We start from the raw sequence: 20,184 nt of genomic DNA, 5'->3' as shown, positions 1-20,184 counted from the left end.
TCTATAGCGAGTAATTACATGGCCCGAGTAATTATTATAATTGCTTTTAGCGACATATTAACTCGACCACTTAAGGCGAAACTGCTTTTAAATCCGTCACGGATTTGAAATATAATATGTTTTTATGGAGTTATTGCATCGCTTTTTTATGCTGGTAGAAACATTAAAGAATTTTCGTTTGTAAAAAATTCTATCTTTACTAGACTTTGATGGTTTACTAAGAATCGTTTATTAAAACGCTGCAACAAGTTTAAATGCGAAGCAAAGAAAATAACGAAGCCATTTACTTACTTCAAAGAATGCTCTTTATAGCCAGTGAAGTCGCGGTTAACGTCTAGCTATTTCACAAAATGTACTACTAGGGCAACAAACACTCCCACTTTTATTAAAAACGTAAAATTGCTTCTAGCTAGTTGACGAAACACAACATTATAATGTAAAAGAAACCTCGTACAAAGCGAAAAATTAATTAAGTCGTTCTACGTGAAACAATTATTTAGCTCAAAAAGGAAATTGTATTTAGGTTTCCGTTTTGCGACGTAATTTTTTTACGTTTTAAAATTATCGTTAGCGGCAATTGAAATTCAAAACGTGTGTATTCTCGGTAAAAATCCGAATGCACGAATGGACAGAAATAAAAGCGAGCTTAATTATACGTGCGAAAGAAATTAATAAGTGCAATAAGCCTAAATGAAAACTGTATGTGTAATGAAATATTGCAAAAATGCCCGGCAGTGGAATAGAAAATAAAACGAACACAGCCCGCGGCACGACAGATGTTGCTATTATGAAACTTTTGACAAACTCGTAGTCATAGGTATGTTCACGGCTTTGACTCCAATGTGATGTGCGCTAGTTACTCGTACAAATTAAGCCTAGATCCAAAGGAATCTTATTTTCTTCTAATGACGGCAGTTAAGTTTTATAGTCATAATTTAGAAATTGAATTGAATTGAGCGCAACAATTGAAATTTTTTTCAAGTAGTTAAAGTTTCACCGATACCCAAGTTAGTTTTCGTTGATGAATTTGGTCCTTAATTCTTGTAAAAAAAGGTCAGTATAATAATTATATTATATGAAACAGTATAGGCTAAAATTAATTAAAACAAAAAGGATTATCAAGCTACTGGCATATTTATACAGCAACACAGAGCTAGCCTGTTAGATATTGTGTCATTGAAGTTACTTTTGTAACTAAATTTAAATTGCTAAGTAAAAAGCCTTTGACATTTTAAAATCTTTATTTATCTAGAAGTTTTTAGCTTTCAAACTGAGACAGGCTTAAATCTAAATTAGTGACATACAAACTCGATTAAATATTTATATTTGTCTTACGACGCAGACGAGTATTTTATAAAAATGAATGAGCGAACCAGCAATGAGCCTTGTACTTTTGTTTACAGACGTACCATCGTATTTAAATATGGAGAGAAACAGTAAATAGAGGCTGCTCACATGAGCATTAGCAAAAGTAGTTTTTGCTTATCGAATAATTATGTAGACGCTTCCCCTTAACGATAATGTCGGTGGAATAATGTATAATGTTTAATACGGCTCTCGTTATACGCTAGCGACACATCACAAAAACATTCTAACTACAACAGACCGCCTCGCTCTCGACTCGTAAAATGGGACTCATCGCGGAAAATATTATGGAGAAATTGTCCGTTCTCAAGCGTTACGTCCCGTACGGCACCTTCGATTCGTGGGATGATTTAGATCCCAAACTATATCACGCGGTGCACATCTTCTGGCTGAGGTTTTACGGGTTGTGGTACTACGATTTCTCGCCCAAGAAATTCTCCTCGTGGCTGCGGTTGATATACACGCTAGTCGTCCTGTGGCTCGTGTGTTTTTTGCCCGGGATCGGCGAGGTGGAGTATTTATTGCGACAAGGCGGGAATGTCGGTAACATAGCGGAGGGGTAATATTTATTTGTTGTTTGTTGATGTTATTCTAATATGTATCGATGTTTTAATATAATTTGGGTATTGTGTAGACAGACAAATACTAATAGCTTAGATAGGTTTAAAAAAAATCAAGAAGCTTCAAATCTTAAATCAAAGGCGACTATAATAACCATCGTCATCACTTTCGTTCTTACGTAAAAATTAAAAAAAAAAACAAATAAAATTTGAGACAAATTATCCTATATAAATTCAAAATTGTACAACCGAGATACAGAAAATTAATGGTTTTCTGCCCCGGCCGTTACCACAGCATTTCGAGGAACGTATAATAGATACTTGGAAATGAAATTAAATAAGCAATAAAAATAAGAAATTGTGGTAGTGACGTAAAAGATAGATGTATCAAATTAGGACGTAGGAGGAATCACAAAGAAATAGAAACGTTTGAAGTATTTTACATTACGCCAAAGCTGAATATTATGTTTTCTCAGATTCGGTAATGATACCTATTTAATTTCGTGTATTTTCTATCATCATACGGCAGATGTGTTTCATCTGCCGTATAATGATAGAAAATACCTAGCATTAATATACAGTTTGCTACTTAACTATAAGTCTGCTGAATACTCGCTCTCAGTCTATAAAAAGAAATCGTTATGAATCTGCAATTATATTATAAAAAGCTTCCATTCTTTTTGAGTTATAAGGCTTCAACAAAATAGAAGATAACAAAAACTTTATGTTTTGAACCAATTTTATTTTCAAGGACTGATAATAATTATTATTATGTCATGTCGTTCTGGACCTAAGCCCTTATGGCTAATTTTACATAGGTACAGCTAATTAGGTTTAGCTGCTATTAGACCCAAAAAACCCTACAGCTAGTCCAGGGAAATAACCGCTCTAAAGCAGTAAAGCAGTAAAAATATACGGAGCAGTCACATAACAAAACGTTTATTTCAGACTCTACCTCTTCCTGAGTGAAATGTACACGTATTTTAAAATTGCGGTATTCTGGCTAAATAAGGAAAAAATTTTAAATCTTTTAAAGTATTTGCATCGCGTGGAATTTCGACCTGAGGAGCAGGAGCACCGGGAGATTTTGAGGAGGAGCATACAGACAGCGCGCTTCGTCATGACATATTACTCTAGTATGTGCGTCGGGGCCGTCTCAGGTATTCTTTTGACCGTTTTTAACGCACGCTAACGCTCATGTTAGCACAGTTCTTAGGCGTTAAGAACACATAAAAATTGGTAAAAACTTTCGGAGGTACCTATTATGCTTATGTTCGTCTTATTATGTTCCGTTATAATATGTGGGTAATGGGCATGTTTGTTATAACTTTAGATGCTAGAATCATGAAACCGTTGATATAGATTATAGACGTATCCAATTCAAGCAAACCAAAGCGAGATTATTTAGTCAAATCTAATATTTAATTTAACCCTTTTTGCTAATTAATATTAATATCAGTACCTACACCTGTAGGTCTAGGTAATAAAGACTCAAGTCTGAATAAATTTGCCCCTCACAAACTTGACATTCAACCTTCATTATGCAATCTATACGAAAATTGTTAATAGTGGTTGTTCGCCGAAATTCTGAATTTAAACGCTGCCATCGCCGGGACATCACCGACAAAACATCAAATAAAATGCCACTTTGTGAGCAGTTATGAGCATAGGTTTCATTTTGCTCGGTGGCATGGGTTGCTAGACCAATGATGATGAAAATGTAACCTAATAGCCTAGGTCAGGGATGGCGAACCAATGGCACATAAAATTTAGAACACACCACTGGTCCCAAAACTACTATCGAAATTATTTAAACTAGCTTAAAGCCGAGCTTTGTAAGGGCTCGCGCCGTTTTTCTGCGTGGTCTAAATAATCTTTAAGACAGTTTTTATTTTTTATTTTAATAGTAACCAAACCTTGACTGACCGATAATAACACATCTACATATAAATAAAAATTACTATGTTAAAGCACAAATCAATAGACGAGATAGTTTTTCCGTAAAGTGTACCACAAAAGTGCTCAGGTTGTGGGATATACTAGACCAACTGCAATGAATGTTGTAGATCCTCCTCTGCATAGTGGCACCAAATTAGGCAAATTTTAAAATACGCACTGGATCACAATAAAATATTGAATGGCACGTTTTTGACTTGACTGAAGATGTCTTCAGAAAAAGGGCACATTCATACGAAAAGGTCATATAAAGTCGCATTTTTATGAATTTTCGGTGACGTCCCGCGGTGACGGCGGCGGTGGACAAAGTCAGCAAGACTCATTCTCATCACGTCTTTTGATTTTACAAGTTGTTAGTATCGCTTTATACAACTCGGTCGCATTTTTATGAATTTTCGGTGACGTCCCGCGGTGACGGCGGCGGTGGACAAAGTCAGCAAGACTCATTCTCATCACGTCTTTTGATTTTACAAGTTGTTAGTATCGCTTTATACAACTCGGGTATTATGTTCTCGAAGGGAATCCGGAATATTTTATTTCATTATATCTCATAATTTACATGAATTGAATTTATGTAACTTATATCTGTTATTTTCGTAGTTTTTTAAATGTTACATTATAAGTTTTGATCTTTTACGCAGTATTGTTTTCCAGCAATACTGCGTAAAAGATCGGCGTCTATGATGCGAAGAGTGCTCGACAGTTCCAACAGATATCTGATGGAAATTGCTATCAAGCTTGAAAGTCCGATATGGAGACATTGGACTAATTTACATATTTTAAAATAATTATCACTCGCATTTTACTAACATAGTCATAAGAAATATTGTACTTTTACTAACTCTATATGGATCTGTTCTATGGTCTGAAATAAACTGATTATTATTATTATTATAAGAATTAAGAAGTGAGTTCCTAAGGACATATTAATGCACGCGTTAGACAGCCGGCTAGCGGCTTGGTAAATAGGCAAAACTTTGCCTGTTTAGCCTGGCCTATATGGTGGCCAAAAATAAAGGTTTCTTTCTGAAAAACAAAGTAAATTAAAACAAAAAAATATTTACACGTGTCTCCAATTCTGTGAGTGTCTGTCTCTAATACTTCTATTGTGGTCCTACTAAGCCTGGGGTGTGTACTCAATCTCACCATTGTCAAGCCAGGAAAACACCCCAATCAGACGATTCACAAAGGTAAACATATCATTATTTTCAGTGGGGATCATAATGCCGCTTACGGAAAATTTGGACATTTTGCCCACGAACGTGGAGTACACATCCTTTGATGTGTACAAAGCTCCTGCTTACGGCATCATTTACCTTCATCATGTGAGTACATCAATAATTAGGGAACGTACCTAAGCTACGGGACTTTTATCGTTTTTTAATTCCGCCGTCAGTGTTAGTATACTCGTACACCAAGATTTCTTCTACATTTATTGTAGGAAGTATTGTACGGCTAAAATATTTCTAACTCAACATTTTTCTAAAAGATAGTGACGTGATATTACAATTAAATTCTCTCCTTGACCTATGCTTGTATGGGTACTTAGAACACATCCTTTCTCTTAGAAATTGAATAAATTATTATTTTAATAATCTAAAACTTCAACTAAATAATACATAATTCACTAACTCTTTAATTTATGTGGACAGTCTAATGTCTATCGACCAATCATGTTTTACGCATCACGTAATTTTGGCACGTTTCCTATGCTTATCAAAAACGCGCAAACAAATAAATTAATTTAAATACTTAGAACTAGGCCCACTTGCGCCAGTCTGGGTTATGGCGAATTGTTTGTTAAAATATTATGCCTTCCCTTTCATTGCGAAGCCCGGGAAAACATGATAATTATTCCGAGTATTTAACAAAAAAAACATGTTTTTACACAGTCTTAAGCTTGTTATTTATTATTGCGTCATAATAATATAATAATTATGGTTTTGTAATTTCTTGTAGATTTACTATAAGCCAGCGACCTGCATTATAGATGGTGTTATGGACACGATCCTAGCAGCATTTATCTCTTCTGCTAGTAAGTATAATATAATATCATAAGAAAAAAAAGTTAAAAAACTGAAAATACAAAAATAAATTTTAAACGCTAACAACAACACAAATAAAATTATCAGTAACATAAAAAGAAACTGTTATGGGGCAAATTTTTGCAATTACTTTTAATGAATATTTTTGCATTTAGCTGAGGAAACGAATTTTATGTCTTTATAATAATAATTAATATATTATATGCAATTACGAGTATATTGCTTGCTTAACAAAACTCAACGTCAGCAATTCTACGTGGAATATTAGGATAAGTACAGACTTATCCTAAAAATCGGATTCAGATTTTCAGGACATTTTTTTTTTTATGAAATAAGGGGGCAAACGAGCAAATGGGTCACCTGATGGAAAGCAACATCCGTCGCCCATGGACACTCGCAGCATCAGAAGAGCTGCAAGTGCGTTGCCGGCCTTTTAAGAGGGAAATGGGGTAATAGGGGAGGGAAGGGAAGGGAACAGGGGAAGGTAGGGAGGGGAAGGGAATAGGTTAGGGGATTGGGCCTCCGGTAAACTCACTCACTCGGCGAAACACAGCGCAAGCGCTGTTTCACGCCGGTTTTCTGTGAGAACGTGGTATTTCTCCGGTCGAGCCGGCCCATTCGTGCCGAAGCATGGCTCTCCCACGTATCCGGACATGTACCCGTCGAATTTTAAGATAAGACAGACTTATACTAAAATTCGACGAGTAAGTACCTACTTATCTTAAAAAGTGGTATCATTTTGTGTCTATACACAATACCACTTTTTAAGCTTAACGAATTCCTAAAATCATAAGTCTAGGCTTCTAATAATTTAATTTCAGGAAATACTTCAAGAAATATAAATGAGGCGCATTAAGACTATTCACTATCCTGGAGAGCCCTCGAGGCCACTAATAGGGCCTCGCTCCAAAGGGTTCCTTGGAACCTGCCTTTTCTCTGTAAATGCATTACTAAGCGTATTTTTGATGAGTTAGTCTGAGTGCTGTCTGATGAACATCTTTATTACCCAACTAAATTACAAGGTTTTTCCTCGCAATTTTCATTTAGTTTTAGTAGTGGAGTTAACAACTTATTTTGCTTTAAACGTTTAAAGATAGTTGTTACAAAGATTAGAACTCATAGTTATTAAAATATAGTTATTTATTTATTGTAAGTAATTTAATAAATAATCGGCCAAGTGCGAGTCGGACTCGTGCACGAAGGGTTCCGTACCATTATAGAGCAAAATTAGGCCAAAAATTGTGTTCTTTGTATGGTAACCCCCCTTAATTTTTTATTTTATTTTAATATTATTATGAAATATTACCAAAAGTACACATATAACTAAGGACTTTGACAAAAATTCAAGTTACCATTATTGATATAAAGCAAAAAAAGGCCAAAAAAATCACGTTTGTTGTATGGGAGCCCCCCTTAAATATTAATTTTATTTTGTTTTTAGTATTTATTGTTATAGCGGCAACAGATATACACAATCTGTGAAAATTTCAACTCTCTATCTATTACCGTTCTTGAGTTACAGCCTGGAGACATACAGACAGACAGACGGACAGACGGACAGACAACGAAGTCTTAGTAATAGGGTCCCGTTTTTACCCTTTGGGTACGGAACCCTAAAAAGTGGCACGCTCGTTTTCATACAAATGGAAGGACATGCGGTATCTATCTTGATCATCTTTTTCTTTTTGATGTCCAGTCGGCACTTATCGGCACGTTGACAATTTATTCTCTTAGAAAGATGCTTGTGTAAGTGTATACGTAAACAAATTTTCACACACAGGCGTAAATCAATTTCAGTTTCATTTGACAGCTCGAGATTGTTGCTCTATTCCGCTAGGTATATTAACTTTTTGGTTTAGAGATTTACTTAACGGCCTTTTCGATTAAAATGTACTACGGAAACAATTATATTATCCAAAATATGTTTTTATATCCATTTCATCGCAAATACTTTTTGTCTCTTTTACACACAAGCGGCTTTACCTATGGTTATTTTATGAGGAAACGGGAAAATCGGCTTAATTGTGAGTGACGAGACTGCCATGGACGCCGGGAACAAACAATACGGTACATGAAAATTAAATGAGAACCTGCAAAGTAAAGTCCTTGTAATAAATTGAAAAAAGTCTATTTAATTAACTTTGGTTGTTTTAGTAAAAAAAATTCATAGTAGCATAATATTTTCTGTATATAATTTCAGAGAAACTAATTAGTCATACCACAAGCTGTACAGCAGGCTTTAGGCAGATGCCGGACCTATGTAATTTGGTCGGGCTATGTCAATCCTATAGGACTGACCGCGACTAACATGCAATTGACATAACCCGTTGACATATGAAACACCGAAATAATTCCTCTGATGTACCATCAGATGTATACATCAGAGGAATTGTAAACTAGCCTGCCAGTTACATAGGCCTGCTTTCTTTGTTCTAAAACATTTTTATACCACATTTAATTTTTATTGGTCTTACAGCGCTACTACTCTCACAGTGAACTCTCTACAAGGAACACATACACACCCTAAAGTATTATCACTTAGTTTTGTTACAACCTGTATAATACTTGTTTTTAAACATTATTTTACTGGAAATTTTGGAATATAAAACTTTGTCGGGACAAAATATAGTAACCCAAATTATCAAGAGTCTGGTAGTTCAGGGCCTAGCTGATTTATCATGTCAAATCTTATAAAAATCCGTTGTAGGTAGTTTTTGCGTAAACAAAAATGCACACAAACGTTTGTTTTTTGACCGACTTCCAAAAAGGAGGAGGTAATACGTTCGGTTGTATGTATCTTTTTTTTTGTATGTTCAACGATTACTCTGTCGTTTGTGGTCCGATTTTTTAAATAATAACTAGGGACCGGCCCCAGCTTCGCACGGGTATAAAATATATTATAATAGAAAATGTCACTCACTGAAAAAATGATTATTTAAAATCGATTCAGTCGTGTTGATTTATATTCATTACTACCCGTAGCCCGCATTAATGGCCCGTACCGCCGCAAAAGGTACGTCCCCCAATTTTTTTATCTGTAATATCTTCGAAAATATTCATCTTAAGTTGTAAAGGGCCATATAGATTTATATTAAATCAACAATGTATTTAAAGTATTTAATTGAATAGGGATTAATGCTGTATTGGTTGAAATCATTTCGAAAATCAGCCCTTATTTGTAGTAAAAAGTAAATGATAAAAAAATGTTATTGTGGGATACCCATAAGATATAGACATATACCATCGTGAAGTTTTCTGTTGGCCTTTTCATTGTGTACAATACTTAGTACATTATTTTGATAAATCTCGTAGGGTTTATTTACAACATCAGATTAGAAACCTCAAAAATAACAGTATTTCTCCACTACTTAATGATTGTTAATATACTTTTAAACCTTCCTCTTTAACCACTCTATCTATTAAAGAAAACCGCATCAAAATCCGTTGCGTAGTTTTAAAGATTAAAGGGAACAAAGGGACATGAGGGAAGAAAAGGCGACTTTGTTTTATACTATATAATAATAGTAGAAAATATAATGAATATTGAAATTAAAGTATATTCCTTACAAAAAAAAGATTATTTGTAAAAAAAATATAAAAATTTCACATGAATGTGATAAATTCTCAGAGGGCTCAGAGAAAGTGTTTGTATAAAGCTGCGGATTTCGCTCCTACCCTCAGACGCTGCAATGCATTCAAATGTGGCCACGGGCTTTATCGTATTAAGAATAATAGTCGGTTCTCATGTCTGAAGGTGAAATGTTCAAAATAGTAATCTACAGCCTGCAGGATGTAAAAGAACAAAGTGATAATATTTTTGGGTGGGTATGAGTCCCCTATATAGAATTTATGTGAAAGTAGAAGCGCTAAAGTCTACCATTTTTTAAAGTTTACAAAGTAGAAAAAAAATTATTTCAGCGCTGCTACTTATACAGTGAACTCTGTTTAAGGGACACATCATAAAGAATTGCCTATCACTTTGTTTTGTAACACTGCGCTAGAAAAATTAAGTAAAACCAAACAATAAAGTTTTTGTAACGTAAACCTCTTGTCTCTTTTGGACACAGTATATAAAATATACGAGCATGGAAATTTCGTAAAAAAATATTTCAATGGTTTATGGTAACAACAAAATACATGGAGCCTTTGAATCATCCATATTTAGCTAGATAAATTGAATCCTTAATGATTAAAAGTATTGGCTGAGCTTTAAGAACGTTTGGCATAACTGGAAGTGGTATGGTGCCCCATGGTAGGCACTGGTTGATTTTAGGCGCCTTTAGTGGTGCGAGAACTACCTACCGTGCTACCTGAACTATTACGATACTGAGAAGCTTTTAGGCTCCAGCTTAGATATTTTAGAATTTAGATGCAGCTTTCTAGCATGCTAGTTCAGCTTTTATCAGATTAAATGTGTCATTTGTCGAAAAGCGATACACTAATCCAATGCAATATAACTCCGTATATGAAATTCAAATTACGCCCGTGTCTAAGCTTAAACCAATATGCAGATGCGTTCTTACCATGTACAATGTACATAATCTTATAGATAACGTACCGCGATCTTATGTAAAAGCATAATATATTATGTATATTGTATAATGAGAAACTTTTTTATAAAATTTGGGGGCAAACGAGCAGACGAGTCACCTGATGGAAAGCAACTACCCTCGCCCATGGACACTCGCAGTAAGAGAAGTGTTGTAAGTGCGTTACCGGCGTTTTAAGAGGGAATACGCTCTTTTCTTGATAATATAGACATAGATTCTCTTTTAGACAATACAATTTTTTGAAATGAAAACTTTTTTAGCGGCGTTGTGCGCTTTTTTGGTAAAAAATGTTCAACCGCGCCCATAAACATTACTTATAATACAAGAGGAATCACAAGTATGTTGTTGTCTTTATTTTTCAATATACTCGATAACGAGTGGCTTTCCTTGTAAGTTATAAATCTTACAAGGAAAGCCACGACACTAAATCATTATGGTCTAAATAAAAAAATAATTAAACCATCTAGCTAAATTAAATACAACCAAAAACGTAATAAACAATAAAACGTTACAGTAAGTTAATTTAATTAACTGATCATTAATTTTAATAAGGTGCCTAATCGCAGAAAATGTGTACAAAAAAATCATTTCGTCGATTTTACTACGATTCACCTTTTATCTTCTCGTTGAAAAGTAAATAAAAGCCCCCAATAATTGATTTAAAAGGCCTTTTAATTTTTCTTGATTATTCTTAATTTTATTTCCAGTTGGGCAAATAGAAATATTGGCGTTCAATTTGAGAAACTTCAAAATGCTCGCAAAACGGCGACGGGAGAGGGACCAGAGAGAGAAGAAAGTGGTTGGTGAAGACGAAGAATACATACATCTCGTGTTGAAGAAGTGTATGATACACTATAACGCTATTATTCGGTAAGCCATTATAAAACTACTCGTATCAGGGAAGTTGATTTAAATAGGCAGTTGGGGGACCTACATATTTTGGCCGCGCAGATTATTTCAAGAAACATTTTAAAAAACACCACATCAGTCTTCGAAGATTTTTTTATTACAAAATGACGGCTAATGTTTTAGTCCAATCAAGTAGAAGCTCATTGGGCCAACGGAGTATTTATACAAGGAATTTTTAAAAGAGTAATCTTTTCTCAGCAGCTCACAAATAGACATAAAATTCTCTCTGGAGACTCGACCCATAAATTACTGTAATACCATTTTTATTTTATCGAGTTTAACATTAATCACCCAGGAATTTTAAAAGTATTTTATTTGAAATAATATTATCGGAAGCGTTCGTTTGTTATTTTTGTGAAACTTTGTTTTGTGACCCAGTTAAGAAAAACGATTTTCAGATTAGGCTCATTTCCAGCCATATTATAACATTATAACAAGAGTTTTCTGTACAGTACCTTACTTTTAATCTTAGATATGTACGACATAGAGTGTTTGACGGTTGTCACAGTCACACAATGTTTTCTACTGGCTTGTCAAACAATTTTTTTAACACCTCAAATAACGAAATATTATTGTAAAATTATAAAGTTGCTATACATATTTTGATCTTTGGTGGTGCACACAATCATAAAGAAAATAAAGATCAAGTACGCGACGCAGCACAGTGCTAACTACGTTTTTGGTTTTTCATGCATCGCGTCGTGTCGTTTTAATGTAATCTGACCTAAATAAACTCTAAATATTATGTATAAATTATCCAAATATTCGGATGTAGGTGAAGTGATCGTTAGCACGAAAATATATTTAGAAACCCCAAAATATATTTAGAAATGTAGCACTTATCTGTACAACGATACTTTTAACCTTTCCGGTAAAATAAATCATTAGAGATAAGAGAACAAGGTTGATCCGTTGCTTTTGTGTATAATTAAGTCTGGTAATTAATGGGTTTGTTCCAGATACGTAGCAATAATCGAAAGCGCTTTCAGTCTGGCTTCTGCTCTTCAGTTCATGTTGAGTGTGATGGTATTATGTCTGGTGGGTGTGCAGTTTTTATCGGTACGTAGTCGTTAGTGACACAGTGTAAATATCATACAGTAGTACTCAGCCGTGTTTTAGACATCAAACACCCTCAACACAAAAACAAGTGGTTTGCTACGTAATGTTTTGCTACTGAAAGTTGTAAAACATCACGTCAATTTCTAGTAGTCTAAATACGGAGATGGTTTATTATTTATTATTATTTATACCCTATCCCAGCCCTAAATTTTACCTAGCCCTAATTTAATATATCATTGCTTTACTACTTCAAGTAATCTGAAATGACTCTAACGTATAATTCGGGCGACGCGATAGTACGAAGATAGTCTACTGTGTATATTTAGTTATATTATGGTTCTAGTCTACCCCTCTAAGAGGGAAAGGGGATCCATCATCATTAACGCCTCGTTTAGTTTATTAAGATAAGAATTTCGATCTAGAATCTAGAAGATTGCAGGTGGGTTCCTCCGGGAATCAGACATTTTGACTTGATTGCAAAGATTGCTAATGCAGTAATCAAAGTTAAATCTAGCTATGCATCAACACGTACCTTTCTGACCGAAGTTTGTTTCATAAACTAAGCTTGTTAGACAGTATTAGTATTTGAATCACATACTATATTATACACATTAAACGTAAGCGGTTGTACAAAAGTGTTACTAGTGTTACTAACCTGCCTTTTTTCTGGAACTTGTGTGGCTTTAGTATTCCTGTTCTTGCGATTTCACATACGATCATATTTAATGAGCGGTCACGGTAACAGATATTCACTCACATATCACATATCTAGGTTAACTTCTGTACCCTGAATATGTTATAATATGGAGTTCTAAAAAGTAAAAAATTTTCAACGTTCTCTTACCGCATATAAAATGTGTTGTGGCGCGATCCGATGCAGTTGCACATCGAACTTTCAGAACACGTCGTATTTCTTACGAATTTGCCAACTAGGTCTGTCTGTCTTGAAAAAAGTTGCTCAAAACCTATAGTCGAAACCACGGGGCGTGTCACAAAATTCCTTTTTTTTTTATATTATACAGTATAATAGATATCTATATTTTGTATTGTACGTTTTGTTATTATTCAGTAATTTAAATTGTAATACTTAGTAGAAACAATTCTCGTGGTACTTTTTAAATAAAAAAATATATAATAATTGAGACGAATAAAGTAGTAAAGCTTGAAGGAAAACCTTTATACATAAAATGTCCCAGACCCCAGTAACTGGATTCTCACAAAGAAATGTATAATTGTAGTAATCAAATCTCAATATACAAGTATTTTTTAATAAATTATGAAGGGTTGTATCGAATTGCTTAGTTTCAAATAACGTAACTTTCAATAGCCACTTGTCTCAAAATCTTCTTCACTTTACTAAATTGCCAATAAACGATTTGTTGCTAAGATTTTTCTTTATTCGTCTTAATATTTGCGTTGAATAGAAGTTAGAACGTTAGGAAAAGTTAAAAGAATAAAAGGAGAAATATTAATATTGTCGATATTCTAGTTCCATATATTTTGTTAGCACTTTTTTTAACTTTATAAGCGAAAAAAAACTAATACTTGTACTGTCATTTCTCTTTCTCGATCTCGACTCGATCAAATTATTGATTTTGGACTATGATGGATATCCGAAAATTATTTTAAACAATATAATATTGAGTAAAAAAATCGTAAAATATAAATTGTTTCGTATGTTTCCTGATTTTTCCTTAATTTGATCAGGTTTTATAAAAACTTAATTTAATTATGGGTGGCTATTTAGTGTCTAGTATGCAGTCCATAGGCGCGGCGTCCACGAGAACGAGCGATTTGGCCGCTACACCGCGAGATCACAAGCAACTTTATGCTAATAGATCGCGCCGATTTTAATAGATCGTTGCATAAAATTGCTTGTGATATTGTTCGTAGCGGACGCATATGAGTCGAGCCTTACAGAGTCATCTTTTTTCTGAATTTCAGATCGAAAACCCCGCAAGTCATCCGATGCAAATCGTGTGGATGGCCATTTACTTAACGTGCATGTTGATAGAGGTGTTCATACTGTGCTGGTTCGGCAACGAGCTCATATTGAAGGTAATCCCGATTCACGGCCAGGGCTTACACGGCCATATTTAGCTTATAATGTAAGCCTTTGACGGGCAAAATATCCATAGGGATTCATACTTAGTTTTAAAATAATAATATATCGTTATCATTTGGTCCTTTGACCTAACTCGAAGGACCAAAAAGTCTGTTTTTTGGCTTTATTAAGACTCTTTACCCAAAGTAAATCTATTACTAAGACTTCAATGTCTGTCCGTCTGTCTGTATATCTGTGTGTCTCCAAGCTGTAACTCAAGAATCGCTATAGCTAGACTTCTGAAATTTTCACATTTTGTGTGAATCTGTTGCCACTATAACAACAAATACTAAAAACAAAATAAATTAAATATTTATTTCCATTTTTTGCTCGTAATCAATAACGGCAATACATAGGCACTTGAAATATTCACGAAATACTCTATTCGCACTTTAATAATTTATAATAAAATGTTCATAAATGAAATAATTAAGGGGGCTCCCATACAAAAAAATACAATTTTCAGTATTTTTTTGCTCTATTGTGGTACTGAACCCTTCGTGCGCGAGTTCCACTCGCACATGGCCGATTTTTATTTTTAAAACTATATGCCAGACATGAAGATCAAGGACTATAAACTATTCGGGTTATTAAAACATAGCTATTGACATCGTATTATAATATGCGCTATAATGAAAGAAACGTACATATTAACCCTACATTCATTAAAAGAAAAAGCCAAAATCAAAATAAACTTAATTTGGCCAGAGTCGATTAAAATCGCAGCATAATTAACCGCTTATTTTGTCACCAAATTCTATTTCGTCGTTTTATTGACGTATTGTAAAATTGCAATTGTTATTTACATTCTGTGGCTTATTTTATTATCATAGCAATAATATCCGGATAATATTGCCTATTATTACGAGTCGTAAAGGAATAATACGGGCCATTAGTGTGCAATTTAATTTCCTGTGGCCATATTATGCTCATGTTCATAAAACATCGCTCTCAAATATTTACTGAAACGTCAAGTACTTTATTGAACTAATTAGGCAAGTGGGAGTCGCACGCCCAAAGCTAAATAATTATAATATTTGTTGTAGTAGAAGAATGTAGTTTATGTTTAGTATAATAACGTACCTACCTAACCTGCCGTAGTAACATCATGAAAAACTTTCTGCTGTTCGCAGCAACGTCGTTTTTTGCCATAACCATAAAATTTTACATAATTAAAATTATGTTATGTTCTTTAAAAAAATGTTCTAAGTGTATGTACTTACAAATTTTATGAAATTCGATTCAGCGTTTAAAACGTAAAAAGGTGACACACTCGCCTTTATTAATATGCATTTACACTTTACATACCTACTGGATAAAATTCACACGCCTGTGTGTAAAAATCTCTGTAAATAATAAATATTTATATTTGCAGGAAAAATCAGTTATATTTTTGCGTTGAATTAAAAAGTAATCTAGTTTCGCTGGCATTGTTAAATTACATCTACTGGCCTTGTAATCAGACAAATGGACGATCCTCCTGGAGTTTTCCACTTGAAATTTCAATTTCTTAGGTAACTGCTACTTTAATTAATTATTATTACACCAGCAAAGAGAATTAGTAATGAGCAGGCAGGAGCCGCACCCTCATGTTACGTTACAAATGTTTACGCGAACAAGAATAAAATAAATGTTCTTTAACGTGATGCCCCTGACTTTATTGCTAGTTTCATCGTACACCTACTAATTAAATCTTTACTAATCTTATTTATAAAATTCTCGTGTCATAATGTTAGTTACCGTACTCCACCGAAACGGCTTTACTGATTTTTTTCAAATTTTATATTCATATTCAGTAGGTCTGAGAAACGGCTACTGGCTACTTTTTATATTGATAAATGTATTTCTTGAATAAATAATACTAAATTATTACAACTCGAGACTGACAGCAACCATTATTTGTGCGACGGGATAGCTATGGACGTTGCTATGATGCCGTACTTATTTAGTCACCTCAATAAAATAATAATAATATGGGCGAAATAATTTATATGGCAAAACAACATTTGCCGAGACAGCTAGTATTCTATAAATTCTAAATTGTGTATGTCGGTTACCGGAACTAACATGGACATACTAACGTTAAAATTACCTATATAAGCTTAATTGATATTATATTAATTTATAAGCGGTACGCGTGATTTCTTCCACATAAGTAAATCTTAGTAATATGTTATGGTGGTTCTGCCTTCCACTAATAATAATTATTTACATTTTAAGTGCGTTACATCAAATCTGTTCAATCGATACATGTATTTCTAACATCTATGGCGGAAAAAAATAAAAAGCCAGAACCTTCGTCGCCAATATGCCCACCCACAATACCACAATAGCGTCACGTTTAATAGACTCGTATTTATCACACGCAACACATTCCTTCGCCAATCGCCAGGCAATTTATACCACCCTGTTGTTTGGCTAGATAGAATGCAAATCAATAAATTCAATTTACTAGAACATTTTCGACGGCTCAAGCCCGGCGGACATAGAGCTGTACATTGACAGAATTAACTCGGAAAACTGACATATTTGGAGCTTTCGAAACGCTTTTTAAAATAAAATTATTATCGCATGTGTAGATCATGCAGATATTAATCGGTGTTACATAAATGCTATACATATAACACAAACATATATCATTTTTAGGGTTCCGTACCTCAAAAGGAAAAAACGGAACCCTTATAGGATCACTTTGTTGTCCGTCTGTCCGTCCGTCCGTCTGTCAAGACCCTTTTTCTCAGGAACGCGTGGAGGTATGAAGCTGAAATTTATATCAATTACTCAGGTCTACTGTCCCTTGAAGCTGTGAAAAAATCAAACTTCTAAGCCAACGCAATCAAAAGATACAGCCGTTTATGCCGCAAATTTTCGACACTTGCAAGGGAATCAAAACCTACAGGGTGCTTCCCGTGAACTCAGAATCTTGAAATTTGGTACGAAGCAACGTCTTATAGCATAGATAAAGGAAAAATTACGAAAACCATAAATTTTTAGTAACATCACATAATATATTTTTTTTTAATAATTTTAAACTTACTACCCATTTCCTCATAAACGCGTAGAGGTATTAAATTGAAATTCATACCAAATACTCAGGTCTATAATACCTTTAAGCTGTCGGAACCCTCGGTGCGCGAGTCCGACTCGCACTTGGCCGGTTTTTTTTATTATTACAACACCTGTAACACAAATAAATAGAGCACTAAAATGCACACACACACACACACACACACACACACACACACACACACACACACACACACACACACGCACACACGCACACGCACACACACACACACACACACACACACACACACACACACGCACACACACACGCACACACACACACACACACACACACACACATTTGAAACTAAAATATAGAAATATTATTTAATTTATACTAGGCTAATACAAGTTCTACTTAAAAGGAGAACTCCACCACAATGCAAATATGTAAATTTAATGAAAATAAAGATTTTATGAATTTTTATGAATTATATATCATGATAGATACCGCATGTGTATGTACTTCGCATGCCATATCGCGCTCCCAAACGACGAGCAATGCTCGTCTTTCGAAAGTCTGTTCAGTCTGCTATCGGAATCGGACGTCAATCGGAATTTTAAAAATGCCTAAATGCCTAAAAGTGCCGTATTGAGCTGTAGAAATGTAAATAGAACGTTGGCCTAGATAATGGGCACTTTTCTTATTATCGGTACGTCACAGTAGGTATAAAAAAAGTGGCACACTAGTTTTCATACAAATGGAGCTACATGCGGTATCTATCTTGATCTATGTCTGTGACATAATATAAGCATAATTATTCGAATAATAATGAAGTATCAAAATCTGGGGATCAGTGTTTAAAATATACTTAAGCTAATTTACATGCTCCCTAATATTACTCATCTATAATATAAAACTAACATTAGGCAACTGTTCACCTTATTTCGTTTATACTGTGCAAACATTATCTGCGTAGATCCTATAACAGATTAGCAGTTTGGGAGTTCGCGTCTAGAACTTATGTTATCATATAGCGTTTAACTAAGATACAAACTCGAAGATAAATCGTCCCATTCGTAGGGTAAGCCTGTTTACAGTACGCTCACTTAAAATCTGTCCAAGTAATTGATGTATTGCGGTACTCGAAAACTGTTTGATACTTTGATACTTGGGCAATAAATTATCTAAATTCGACCTTCGGCCCTCGTTCACAAGAACGTTGCGTAATGCGAATTTGAACTCGCTTAATTAATTGTTAATAGAGCCTATTATATCGCGCGTCGATGTCAAACCCTACGAACATTATTTGCCTAAATTAGTTATTTAATTGAAATTACTAAAAATAGCTTACGACTTCAGAGTATATTTTTATTAGGTTGACGTCGACGTAGTCTTTGGTTACGTAACTATCCACACTACTCTTATAAATACGAAAGTTTGTCTGTCTATACTCTATACACTCGAAGGATTTATGTGGGTAGGGAGAAGGGACACCCAGGAAAACATAAGATAATTGTAATCACGGTAAAACTTACTTACGGTTCCTTGCGATAAATATTTACTAATTTTGGTGCAACAAGTTGCTGGCAATATATAAAAACAATTTGATACAAAAATCACTTGTTTCTAGAGTTTGGAGCTAAGAGAAGCGGCATACGAAGGCACATGGTTGGATTTGGACTCCAAAACGGCGATGTATTTGGTCATTTTTCTGGAGCGTGCCAAAAACCCACTGCGAGTGACCGCGGGCAAGATATTTACCCTGTCCCTTGAAACTTATACTTACGTAAGTAATTATCTAAATTAGTAAACTTGGCGCGGAACTTTTTGCATCCGCAGGCATTCCTTTTCATTTTGCCTCGATCCTGGACGTTATTATGCCTTCGAGGAAAGTTTTAAGGGCTGTACCGACTTCATTAGGTACCTCAACTTTTCCACTTTTATATAATACTATATTATGTTACTTTTCTGTAACACTGCATATCTTTAAATGTATTTTATACAGTTATTTGCATAATATAATAGAATTGATCTTACTGATATGATAAGTTTAGTAAATCGCAAACTTCTTTTTTTTGTTTCGCGAATGCTTTTTTCTAATACAGCTAGATATCCGGTTTTGTTTTTCAGATTATCAACTGGTCGTACAAAGCATTTGCTGTTATGAGCAATGTGAAAAAGTGAAATGGAGTAGCCCAAGAATACTTTTAATGCGTAGGAAATACGAAGGTATATTAATTTGTGTGGACACAGTAGCTATTAGAAGTTATATAAAATAAAACCTCATTAAAAATACCTTAGCTTTTCATTTCCTTTTATTTAATTTAAGGCCGGCAACGCACCTGCAGCTCTTCTGATGTTGCGAGTGTCTATGGGCGACGGTAGTTGCTTTCCATCAGCAGACCCGTTTGCTCGTTTGCTCCCTTATTTCATAAAAAAAGTATCTGGTATCTATTTACCTAATACAGCTAATTAATTATTTGATTAAGTCATGAATAGACTCTGATTTCACGGGGACATTTCGCTAAACATATATTACTAGAATTCATTACAGCATTGTCCATAATGTAATTACTCTATTCGGAGTATACATGAAATAGGTAATAACACGCAGACTTTAACTATT

The 20,184-nt window shown here is 34.4% G+C and overlaps 1 protein-coding gene across 1 annotated transcript; it reads left to right on the top strand.

Annotated features, from left to right (window-relative positions):
• Positions 1-1,628: 1,628 nt before the first annotated feature.
• Positions 1,629-19,760, top strand: LOC121734180 (odorant receptor 46a-like). The gene is made up of 9 exons (XM_042124651.1): positions 1,629-1,924; positions 2,874-3,085; positions 5,094-5,206; positions 5,841-5,916; positions 11,184-11,346; positions 12,345-12,444; positions 14,389-14,502; positions 19,189-19,344; positions 19,689-19,760. The coding sequence occupies exons 1-9, from the start codon at positions 1,629-1,631 to the stop codon at positions 19,740-19,742; spliced, it is 1,284 nt and encodes a 427-aa protein (XP_041980585.1). The 3' UTR covers positions 19,743-19,760.
• Positions 19,761-20,184: the final 424 nt, after the last annotated feature.

Source organism: Aricia agestis, chromosome 15, assembly GCF_905147365.1.
Source record: "Aricia agestis chromosome 15, ilAriAges1.1, whole genome shotgun sequence".
In the NCBI taxonomy this organism is placed as follows: domain Eukaryota; kingdom Metazoa; phylum Arthropoda; class Insecta; order Lepidoptera; family Lycaenidae; genus Aricia; species Aricia agestis.
This window is presented reverse-complemented; position numbering and strand designations above follow the sequence as displayed.